Source organism: Paramisgurnus dabryanus, chromosome 6 (genome assembly GCF_030506205.2).
Source record: "Paramisgurnus dabryanus chromosome 6, PD_genome_1.1, whole genome shotgun sequence".
Taxonomy (NCBI): Eukaryota; Metazoa; Chordata; class Actinopteri; order Cypriniformes; family Cobitidae; genus Paramisgurnus; species Paramisgurnus dabryanus.
The window spans coordinates 23,106,777-23,119,518 of record NC_133342.1 but is presented as its reverse complement, the minus strand read 5'-3'; the positions used below and the strand labels follow the sequence as shown (position 1 = coordinate 23,119,518).

The 12,742-nt window shown below is 35.4% G+C and overlaps 1 protein-coding gene across 1 annotated transcript; it reads right to left on the bottom strand.

Moving 5' to 3' along the window:
• Positions 1–1,913: 1,913 nt before the first annotated feature.
• On the bottom strand, positions 1,914–4,938 carry arpc5a (actin related protein 2/3 complex, subunit 5A). The gene is made up of 4 exons (XM_065276135.1): positions 4,700–4,938; positions 4,168–4,241; positions 3,908–4,084; positions 1,914–3,145 (listed from the first exon to the last, which is right to left on the bottom strand). Exons 1-4 carry the CDS (start codon positions 4,836–4,838, stop codon positions 3,083–3,085), a joined length of 453 nt encoding a protein of 150 aa, XP_065132207.1. The 5' UTR covers positions 4,839–4,938; the 3' UTR covers positions 1,914–3,082.
• Positions 4,939–12,742: the final 7,804 nt, after the last annotated feature.

The following is a 12,742-nucleotide window of genomic DNA, read 5'->3' as shown; positions in this document are numbered from 1 at the left end:
AAAAAAAAAATGAATGGTTGATCAGCTCTCTCTCAAAATAAACATAAAAATGAAGCCCTAGTTTGTATTTGTAATATTATATTAAGAAACCCAGCCTGTAATATAGATGGCTATTATTTATAAAAACAAGATCCAAAAAAACAAGTCCTAAAAGCCGCATGTTGTGGTAACACCGTATGGGGCAAACATCTATTAGTACTCTCAAAATAAAATAACTTTGATAATCACATCTCTATCATCACTTCCCCTCTGTCTCTCTTTAGCTCTACAGGCACCAGTTTCAAAAGTGCTGAATTTTAGACCCAGACCTTAACTTCCTGTGAAGTCATTTTACATTCCAATGTGAAGGTCTGCATTATGCCATCACCACAACTTAAGCACTTCTAAATTATTCTGGTGTCTCCATGGTTTCCATCCACCCAGGACACATGAATATATGCACACGCGCCACTTTTACCCCTTCTCAAATCATCCGGTTGTTTAGATGATCATGCATAATAAATAAAGACACTATGTGACATGCTTAAGCAAGTTTTTTTTTTTACAATATATAATCTCCTATAGCCTCCAGAATTTTTAGGTCTATTGTTAATCTGAGTTCTGTCGTTTGTCTTTGTTGTTGCATATGTTGCTAAACATATGACATCATATATATATTTAAACATCTTTTATATATTATTTGAATAATCCTTGTACATCTCTAAGATGGAGAATCACAGAGGGAATTGTTATGGGCCCTTAGATTCCCAGTGAAGGCCCAGCAGGGATTTAATAAAGGGACATTTGGGGCAATCTTGTATGATCTACTACTCGCATATGTCATATACGCCAAGTTTGCCAGATTGTAATATAAGACCCTTAAGAAGCTTTTGTCACGCTAGCCATTTAAATTTCAAACAGTTGTGTGGAGATTTGTGTGTCATAATTGTTGTTCACTAGGCTACGTAAATGATTGCCATAGCCATGCAGAATTACTTTGTATTGTTCAGGACAAGACACAATACCTGTCAGACACTGCCGAGTATGTTGACATTTAATCGAGTCTTTTGTTAAGTGTTGGATGTAATAATATGTCCAAAATAACCTTGGTAATCCACTTCAAAACAGTTGCTGAGAAAGTGACTGCTTCGGGTTAATGATCAAATAAGTTCAATGACTCATAAACACAATAAAAAACAGTCAAACTCTTTTAACCGTGTTTCCAAAGTTACCTCTATATTGCCCTCAAAACATTCAAGTATTTACAGATATTTTCCTCTTCACATAAAACCACGTCATGTGACCCACATTTTTGCATCTTCTTCACGATTCATTTACGCACGAGGAAACGAAAGGGTTTTACGCCTATGTTTTACGCAGGTGCAAACATAAACAGGAAACAGCGACCCCAAGCGATTTCTTTAGGAATGATTATTATTAGTGCAGAATTTAAAGCGAACCTTTGGAGACCTAATGATAGGAATAACCAGAGTAAGAATAGTGCCATTTGCTATTGCTGCATATGAACACAATGTAACTGCATTCAATAGACTTCCAAACAATAGCAAAATAACAGATTCGAAACAACACTCTTGTGGCTAAAGTCTACTACACAGTACATTTCAAAACGAATTTAAACCTATGCACTTAATATAAATGTTACAAATTTTTTTTTACTAAATTAATGTTTAAAAGAAATAATGTATAGTAAAGTAAGTATTTTAAAAAAAGGAAGTATATTAAAATTACAAACATTTTGGACCAAAATTTAAATCTTTTAAAAATAACCCACTACCAAAAATGAAAAAAGTCAGTGTGAAATAGGACAGAATTTTTTGTTACTTTAACCAAATGTTTGGGTGTGTCCACATTTGACCCAACCATGGGTTGAGCAACCCAAAATTCAAAAGTATTAAACACAAAAACACAGAAACTGTGAAAGACATTTAATTTATTTCTCAAAAAGAACCATACAATACAAAATGATTTTTTTATAAGGCAGTTGGTTAACTAGTTGATAATTTTGCACTTAATCAAATGAGTGACTGATGTGGTGCAAACTCAACATTTACTAAAAACTTCCTTGGGTTGCTTACGTATGGCTTAAATTTGGCAAAAAAAGTATACCACAGTGGAAGCACAATCAGCACTCATGTTTCTCACAGCCTAAAGCGTGATCAGCTTGCTGCTGTGTTTGGTGGAAAGTGCACAAACTTTGTGCGTCTCAGAAGGTATTTATATCAACAGCACCTGAAATACAATGTCTGAGGTCAAAGTACATGTTGAGAAATAATGTTGATAATGTTAACTTTTTTTGTTAAAAAATGATGTGACATGGTAAATTTTAATAATACTAAACACTATAAACATTTAAATCCATTGTTTTTGTAAAGCGTACAAAAGCACACTACTATTAATCCACAATTGTGACAATAAAAAAGTTTTTTCAAATATGTAATCCTGTGTGATAATAAACAATATGAATGTATCATAACAGCTGCATGAGGAAGGAAAATAATCAATCTGAAGACAATAAATTGAGGAAGAAATCAACCTCTTGCCTAAAAGCCAAGGCATTAATATGAGGCTGCACCTTAAAACTAACATCTAGATGGAAAAGAAATTGTGGTAATGAATACAGCATATGCCATTAAATTAACTGAGCAGCTGAATACTGATGTTGGTATGTTTCACAGAGCAGCTCTGATTACATCTCATGGGGTAAAACAATTACCAATATACTCCGCAGTATCGTATAATGATTTAAAATGCTATTACATTGTACTGTTTAATCTGCTCTGTTGAGACATTAAGAAAAGCTTGAACAGACAAGTAACAAATCCTTTGATAACAGCTGAAACGTCCGTGCTTACTTTCTGCTGAGGTCAATAACAGCATTTCTTATAACCTTTCTATTAATATATTGATCCAAGGTGCATATCACTGCAAAAAATTCAAATGAGAGTGTAAAGTTTGATCATTTAAAAAAGGTGACTGACTGAACACCATCCACAGTATGGCAGAAAGGGCAGAAACCAGACCACAAGGGGTTGTGCCAGCCAGTCCCTTTGTTGATCCTGCCACAGTATAAGAATGGTGAAGTCTACACGGTTTTCCTAGCTGTAAGGACTCTGACAATGGAGCCAACCCCACCTGCGGAGAGAGCCTGAGGACAAGAGGTGCAGAAGCCACTGTTATACTTTCAGGATCCAAAACATAAAGATCTTCAAATAATGATGACATTTTTTCAGGTACTTAATATCAACTCATCCAATAAATAATATCTGTTTTTAACAGAAGAACAATGAATTATTCTTGCTTAATTTTAATAGAATACTTTTTTTACCTTTTGGATCTTAGCAGGCATGTAATGGATAATGTATAGGCAGCAGGTTGTCAAAAATAAGCCCCGAAAGTGTGATCAGGACCAGATGCAAAGCAGACAGTTTTGTATCACACTAAGAGGCTTATTTTGTGATAACAACCATTCTCCTGTATATTATCCTGCTTATTACACGGCTATTTACCTCATAAGTAACGTAAGGAACATTAAATTTTGATTACAATTTTTTTTTATCCGTTTACAAAGATAAGGCAAACACACTATTTAGTTTAATTATTTGTAAATATAATTTCATATATGCTATTAAAAGACCTATTTTTGTGTAATAATTAACTGTACCTGTCAAAATGATTTGCAGCATCCGGGTTGCCATGTGTTATTAGTTTTAAGTCATTGTTATCTGTTTGTTACCTTGAAATGTTGCGACTGGCCAATCAGAATCAAGCATTTTAGAGTGTCGTGTAATAAGGTACATGAATATTACTCCATTAAGTATCAGTTAACAAATTAACCACCTATTAATGGGAGGGCGAGGAACCGTTCTTTAACATATGCTGAAAACTTTCAATTTTTTACTTTGTTTACCTTCTCATGCCACTGAAGCAGAATGGCGCTACTGTTGTCCGAGGGTTTTTCAAAACCCCTGTAGATGTACTTCATGAGGAGATCGACTCCAGTCTTATCCAGAGATTGAACAGCCTTTTCTATATCGCTCGCCTTGAAAGCGCTGAGTACTTTCAACACAAGGCCTTCAGCCCGGTCCTGCACACAAAAAAATCTTAATGAAATATGTAACTAAATCATGTAACCAAAGGTTAAACTGTTTGACATTAGCTGTAACTCACCTTTACATTCTGGTTCTTAGTATTGATTGGTGGATTCTTCAGTACTGCCTGCAAAGCCCCCATCAGGTTACCTGTACAATGCACTAAGGAAAGAATCTCACAAAGCTGTATTTTAATTTAGTTACTGATATAAGTTTCTATCAATAGTTACATAAACAGATTTAATGTGAGAAATTAAGAAGCATGCCACCGGAAATCAGCATCATCCGGAAGTGTTTCTACAGCAACCCCAAGATCACGATAAATGCCACATAAATAGGGTTCAACTTTACACACAAAATGCTTTAATCAATATAGCGGTAATTGTTTACTTTAAAGTATTTTAAAGATTTGCATCCAGCAAGGAAATCTAGTTAAGTGAGCTTAAAGGCTGCATGCTCCAAATGAATGAAGTAACTGACTACCACACCCATGTCTACTCAAAAAATATTACAGCAGTTTATCCTCAACATTTCATTCCTTGAAAACCTTAAAAACAAGCGTTATGCAATATTTAAAAATAAAATAAAAGTATTAGGTATGCAAGGATATGATCTGATGAGAGAATCCACCTCTGTCTCGTCCGGACCTATTTGATTTTCTCCGCCATCCTCTTCATCGACAAACTTGTTTTCGTCGTATTCATCTATATCAACCTTTCTGAATCGATCGGACACCGTGTTCTTCGACATGTCTGCTTTGGTCACTCAATAAGAAATATAATTTAACACAGACTAGTCCCACTACTTTCAGGAAGCAGTTCGGTTGCTTTTCAACTTCCGCATAGACAGCCCCCTAGTGCCTGCACTAAAATTGACATGTTACGTGTCATCTCTTAGCTAACTCTAGGTGGAGCTTTTGTTGTTCAGTAGTGACAAATAATGGGTCCTTCTGATCTATTACGATTATCTAAAGGATAAAATGAATATGTAAATACTTCACCAAAAGAACAATTTGCCAAACAACAAATACATGAAATACATGAAAAGAAAAGAAATAATGAAACAACGAAAAAAAAATAGAAAACGCGTTAAATGAAAAAATTCTTAATATGTTGCGGAAAGAATTAATATTACGATGACGCATTTCACGAATCTTGAGAAAAAGGCCCACATTGGCATGTCTAGACAGGGGCGGGGCCATGGGTGCACTCACTCCAGTCCTTAAAATGCTGCTGATCAGGTATTGTTTGTATTTTAATAAAATAATACATTTATATTTATATAATCAATACCAATGTATATAATAAATGAAATAATAAAAAATTTAATGCAGTCACTGCTGCTTATAGTTTGCAAAAGTAAATGATTATTAGCCTAAAAACCTTCCAGCGTTACTCATTTCAGTCTGTTATGTAGCAGATATTAAAACATCCACTAGAGGGGAGAAGAGTTTATGATAGATAGAGCCTTGAAAGGCATAGCTGATAGCTGTATCCCAATTCGAAAGCTGCGACCTCCAAACAAGGCTGAATTCTATAAGAACGATTGCGTCACAACGTGACTAAACGCTAGTAAGGCCGTCCCAATTCGAAGGATGCTTAAAATGCAGCATCAGAATATGGAATGCGTCCTTCTTTCTCAGGGCTGCGAAGGATAGAACGAATTAAATCCTTCACAGCCTAGGCTATCCAAACCTGTAATAATGGCTGAATATTAAAAAAATAAACATTTAAATTAAAACATTTGTTAAATTAAAAACTCTGTGAAAAAAGCTTGTCACTGTTTTAGTATTATAATGTTTTGAATTAATAATATTTTGTGTATGTTTTATATAGGGAGTTTCTTTGACTTTGATATTTTAAGGTGTAAAATAAGTCTTTGGTGTGCCCACGTGGAGTGCAGTTTTAGCTCAAAATACCACATAGATAATTTATTATAATATGTTAAAATTGCCAGTTTGTATACAGTGAAATCACTTGCATTAATGTATACTGCTGGTGTTTATAAGAGTACCATCAGATCTAGTGATACCCATATATACACCACCAGCATACATTTATCGATGGTGATTTTGCTGTGTACAAGCAAAAATGTGGTTGTGTCTTTATAATGCAAATGAGCTAATGAAATGCAAACACTGATGCAATGATGGTGACTTTAAATAAAACCAACAAACTCTACCAGTAAGATGTAAATGCAATTTAAGGTTTCAAACAGAGATAATGATAGAGAGGATAAAGTTACATCAGTATGTCAGTAAATAAAACCAACAAACTCTACCAGTAAGATGTAAAATGCAATTTTAGGTTTCAAACAGAGATGATGATAGAGAGGATCAGTGCCGGGTTAAGCCTTTGTGAGGCCCTGGGCTAGCTGGTTTGAGGCCCCCCCCAATATACACTGAAAAAAATAGGCTGGATTTACTAAGTGCCCCATTGCGAATTTTTTTTTAGTAAAACTTACTTAAAAAGAAGGGATGCAAAAACGATGCAACTGTCTATATTTTTTAGTAAATCCAGTGTTTTTTACAGTGTATGTGCAACATTAAATGGCTAAAATTATTTTAATAAATTAAACAATATTATCAAATAATTTTACAATCAGAAATAGACCAGAAAATAACATTTATTTAATAAAACTTACAACAAAAAGTGCTTCTTTCTGCTCTTCTTTAAAGAGAATTCTTCAATTAAATCATTAAAATCAAGTTGACGCAAAAGTAGGCTGAAATTATTTAAATAAATTAAACAATATTATCAAGTAATAATTTTACAATCAGAAACAGCCCAGAAAATAACATTTATTAAATGCAACTCACAACTAAAAGTGCTTCTGTCTGTTCTTCTTTAAATATAATTCCTCATTTAAATTATTAAAATCAAGTTGTAGAAGTAGAAGAGCCCAGAATTCTCAGCCCGAGTCCGAACTTTTTAATTCTCCCCATTAGGAATCTGTTTCCGCAGATATAGTTACTGCATCGCGGTATGTTTGTGAGTAGAAGTCTGTGCTGTCTGCAGTGAGGTTTTTATGAGAGCAGCACAAACTTTTTAATAGTCTATTTAATATGTAAAACTTGAATTTGAAATAAAACTTACTGCGGAGAAGTTAATGAGATCTCTATCATCTCTCTTGCTACGTGACGCGACAATTATTTATTATTTCAAATCCGTTTACAAGATAAATATATATATACATTGTGTTGTTAAACTGATGAAATTATCTTGCTATATACGCTATATTTATTATGAGAAGCCTTTTCTTTTTACTGTTACACTGTAGACAGTAATATATGTATATAATAAAAAACTCTATGGTCGTGAAAGCACATTATCCATTATCTGTTGGTTCATGTTGGTCTAGTTTAATTCAGGGTAATCCTTTAATAAAATGTATAATATGTTATAAAATATTTAATTTTTTTTGTAATATTCACAGCACACATTCTCTCAGATCGTTTTAAAACATTTTAAATCATTCTGCAAAATTCTGCATAGATTTTGCAAAAGAAATCCGCAGAAATAGCAAAAAATAACTGCTTACACAGCTTGTACAGCTGTACTCTTACAGCAATTAAAGCAGTTCAGTTTTGTTTTAAATGGCAAAATAGTTATATTTCTTTTTTATTTACATTTTAGAGCAGTTTTTGTTTGTTAAAGTTTTTTATGATAACTAGTGGTTAGCGGCCGACAGCAAGTTGACGACATGTATGATGAATTCAGCCTCTCAAATCAACACTTGCCTATAATAACAACTATTTAAATAAATATTTTTAGCATATCACAATGTTAGTTTAAACGTTTATTATCAACACATACTATTTTTAAAAAGCGAAGGCAGGTTGCTCTGCTGCTTGCAGTTGCAACGGGTGCAGAAAAAATAAAATAAAAAGGGCTATACAAAACGAAACGAAATAAACATGAAACAGAATAAACATGCATGTTGCCTTATCTTACAACTTCGCTTTTGCATATACTTAATGTAAGGACTTACCACAGAAGATGGCTATTCATGTATCCATCCAACAGTTAAACTAAGAAAAAAGTCGATCCATACACAAACAAGAAATAAAGACACAGCCTTCTTACACGAAATTAATACAGGGAGAAGTCTTTAATAGATTATGTCTTGGATGCTGTCCGCATAGATTATGTACAGTATCCAAGGTTTTAATCTAGTACTCCATTTATAATTTTTCCTGGTGGGCTGAAGGTCCCAGAGAGACCGCGGCCTTGTACAAGAGTGGAAATGATCGATGTTATTTGTCAGCTCTTAAAGGACAAAATATCCCATAAGCTATTACGTAGCTATTATACAATTTTTTTTCAGAACATTCTTGCGACCCAGTGGTTGGGGGCCTCTGCTCTAGGTAGCACTTACGCATAATTACGTCAATCAAAATGTTTTTAAAAACTCAAAATAGAATTGTCTCGGAGGCCCCCTAGTGTTCGGGGCCCTGGGCTGCAGCCCATGTTGCCCATTAGGATAACGCGGCCTTGGAGAGGATAAATTTACATCAGTACGTCAGTAGTAAAGATAAACTTGGGTAACAAAGGGTCACGTGGATATTAACGTCATTGACAGGCAACTGCACTGCCCCATGTCAATGTTTAGAATGGCAATTTTCTCACGATTTACAAGTAGTTGAAAACATTAAAGATATTGTTAGTAATCAGTTGGACAAAATATATAACACTGGCCTAGTGGTTTTCGGATATTTTACTGCAAATATCTTACCAATTGCACCTTTAACTTTATCTCTGAACAACAATTTACTCTAAATAAGTTAAATTAACTATTTAGGTGTTGAATTCAACTAAAAAATTTTAACACTGAAATTTGATCTCTACAATTTTTGCTGTGTATACAGCTGTTATGTTTCCTTGTGTCTTGTTTGGCTGGCTCCAGAGAGATTTGAACTAACTTGTCTTTTTGGCTTATGGTTTGAAAGCATGTATGAAAGTTATTATTTTTTAGGTTTTTGTTACTTTTTTGTTTTCTGTATATTAATTGAAATATAAGTTACAGCTGATTGATGTTTGGTTGCTCTACTTGAAGGCTAAATTTGGTTTTAATACATTTTATCTTGTTTGGAGATTTAAAGATTTGTTTCATCTTGTGTCACCAAGCCTGCTCACGAATAACCCTCTGCTCTTTCCGACTCAATAAGAAGTCAAACACATTGTGCATATATGGTGCCATGGATTGCTTAAAACATGGAGTAGTCCATCAAAGTCTGCACAAGAAGAAAGGTTTTTTTTTTTGCTTATTGACCGCTTTTCTTCATTATTCAGTTGTGATGCACAAAATTTTGGTTACGAAAATGAAAGGTGCTCCGCTTCACTTATTTCAGTCTCACTGCAGCTGTTATGACAGGCTACACAGAAAAGTGTGAACTTGACAGCTGTGTGCAAATAATGACACACAAGTTCTGCGTGATGCTCCACTGCCTATGATCACGTTTTAATTTGTCTCTAGCATCGGAGCTCACGCTCATTGATCATTGCGTTAATAAGTTCAAGCTTTAGTTTTCCAGAACATACATTTACACATTGTGCTTGGAAAATTATTGGCAAACTCCTTATACTTTAATACCAGAAGTCAGAGATGAAATTAATAAAATAAATTTTACTAAAGACAATACATACAGTACCTACAATACAAAAGTATTTGTACTCTAACCCCATGTTAGAACACCATGTCAAACTTCATGAGTTTGATTGGTTAAGCTATAGATAAACTTAAAAAATTTCCACACATGAACGTCTAGTTCAGAGCATATCTAGTTTGATTGTGCCAACAAGAAGTAAGAGTTTGTTCACAGATTGACCTGTGCAGGTCATGGGTTACATCATCTTTGGTCTGATCTTCTTAATTTGGCAATTCAACCGCTCCAGGGTGCCAGTTAATCATCTCTCTGTAACAAAGATATTGAAAAAAAAACAAACATGCACATACACTTCCCCACAGCTATCTTGTTCATTTTTGGGAAATGTAATAGAAACATGGTGATAAGAGGTTAAATCACAGTTAGCTTTAAGGACAGTAAGTACTTGTTTTACTGGTGTATTGTACATGAAAAGAGACACACATTTTGATGTTCTGCACCTGTTTATGCTGTTTGTGGCTGATGGTGCTGACCTGTTGCATGATTTAAGGTATTGTGTGTCATCATTCAGTCCGTTTCAAAAACATCTTTTCAAGAAAAAATTATTAAAAGGTTTTTTTTGAGAGTGAATAATTTTATACATACAGAATCAAAATATAATACTGTTCCCTTGACTTAAAGGGAAACCAGGCAAGTCTGCATAATATTTCTCTACAACCTCCCCTAGTGTCTGAAAGTAAATGCTTTCAAACACACTGTCGTAAAAACAAACTGTTGTCCCTCCCCCTCGGAACCAAGTTTATTAGCTTGTATCCAATCCAGTTATGTTTCCCTTCCGTCAAGGGTTTTCGATGCTTCTTCCCCGGCTCTGCCATTTGCAACAATCGATAGCCGTGTTTAGCTCGCCTGCCTCTGTGTTGTTTGCCGTAAAGTGATCCTGCTTCTCGTGATATCTAAGACTTTGCGAGACTGAAGGACACCGGGTCGGATACAGCAAACTTGCAAGTGGGGTATTCTTCCTACAGACGGTAGGGGCGGGTGAGAGAGTCTTCATTCGTCCGGTAATGAGTCATTTAACCATATACCGACTTACGAAGATGATTTATTAACATAAAAATGCTGCCTTGTGTCCCTTTAAATGTTTTTCATAAATTAAAAAAAATCTATATTTAAATAAAGGTGCATGTTTAAATGTATAGACGGTTTCAGCAGTAACAACATAAACAAGCGTCTTTCGTGGAAAACGCGCAACTTCTGGTAAACTCCGCTAAAAATAAATAACACCAAAATCCATTTAAAGTAGTTTATAACAAGTAGGGATGCACCGATACCGATACTGGTATTGGCCTCGATACCACATTTTACTCGTACTCATTAAAAGTCCCCCGATACCGGGGATCGATGCCACGGTCTGAGAAATGTCTATGTTTGAGCGGCGTGTAAGGGGTTAATGCCTCTTGTGTTGTCCAAAGAGGCAGAGTTTACAACAAACTGGAAAACTAGTCCCTTGTTTTTTTGTTAAATTATATGACTAAAGCTGTTACCTGTAAATTTAAATCATGGGTTTTTTTTAAGTACTCGCAGTATCGGTATCGGCAAGTACTGAAATGCAAGTACTCGTATTAAAAAAAAAGTGGTATCGGTGCATCCCTAAGAACAAGCAAAATAAACAACATGTAGATTACCTAGGAAACAAACAAATGTTTTGTTATTTTCAACAAGGTATTTGTTTAATCTCTCAGTGAAGTCACCATGAGTTCACAAGATGCTCATAATGTTATCACAATGTGTGATCTAAAAGTGTAACCACACTGCACACTCACTGTGTGCTCATAAGGTCACAATATGATGTCACTGCACACTCACTGTGTGCTCATAAGGTCACAATATGGTAATGGTAAATGGACTGCATTTATATAGCGCTTTTTTAACAGACCTATGGCCATCCAAAGCGCTTTACAAGTTTGCCTCACATTCACCCATTCACGCACACATTCATACACCGACGGCGGTGTCAGCCATGCAAGGCGCCATCCAGCTCGTCGGGAGCAGCTGGGGTTAGGTGTCTTGCTCAAGGACAACTCGACACTTGGTCCGGTGGAGCCGGGGATTGAACCACCAACCTTTCGGTTTGTAGACAACCTACATGAACCACTGAGCCACTGCCGCCTATGATGTCACTGCACACTCACTGTGAGCTCATAAGGTCACAAGATGATGTCACTGCACTGCTCATACTAACTGTAAAGCACAGACCTTGACTGGCGGTAAGCAGTTTTCCATGTCAATTTTTTTATAAATGTAAACGTTGCCGTGGATTTTTGCACACTCTACGATCAAATCTGTGCATACACACACTTTATAAATGAGGCCCAGCAGGTGATATGGCCAATGTTGGGTCACCAAATTTTCCTTTAAAATTTCTATTCAACATTCAGACCCACAAATAAAAATAAAGATTATATACAAATACAGTGTAACATGCATTTTAAATAATAAAGAGGCTAAATGTCCAATAGTTCATATTTGTAGAAACCAGCTTTAAGGGATGCCCTTGTTAAAACTACATTTTCCTGGTTGATCTTGTGACAAAGAGTAGTTCAGGCATGTGCACATGTTTGTGCAGGATCCAGAACAGTGTCTCTTGGTAAAAGATGAAAAAAGCTTTAAAATTGACATTTGAATTGAGTATTCAGTTCAAACTCGACCCGGCCCCATAATTTCATCAACATTTAAGTCCTGTACCAACTTTCAGAACATCTTCTGAATCTCATCATCCACTGGAACGCCTGCATGTATTACTCACTCTTACAGGCTAATGGCTTCAGAGCAGATGCCCGTGTACCCAGATACCCATCCAAAACTCTAAGGTGTAACATCTATGGTGTAACTGACTACTTGGTTGGGATGCTGTTTATGCCACAATTGTCAGTAGCATATGATCATATAATGCCAGTGCAGTACAATCAGATTCCTGAGCTCAAATAGATGCTTCCTATCAAATAGTACACACAGTACCTGGGCAAATGGGTGATTCTCGCGAAATCAG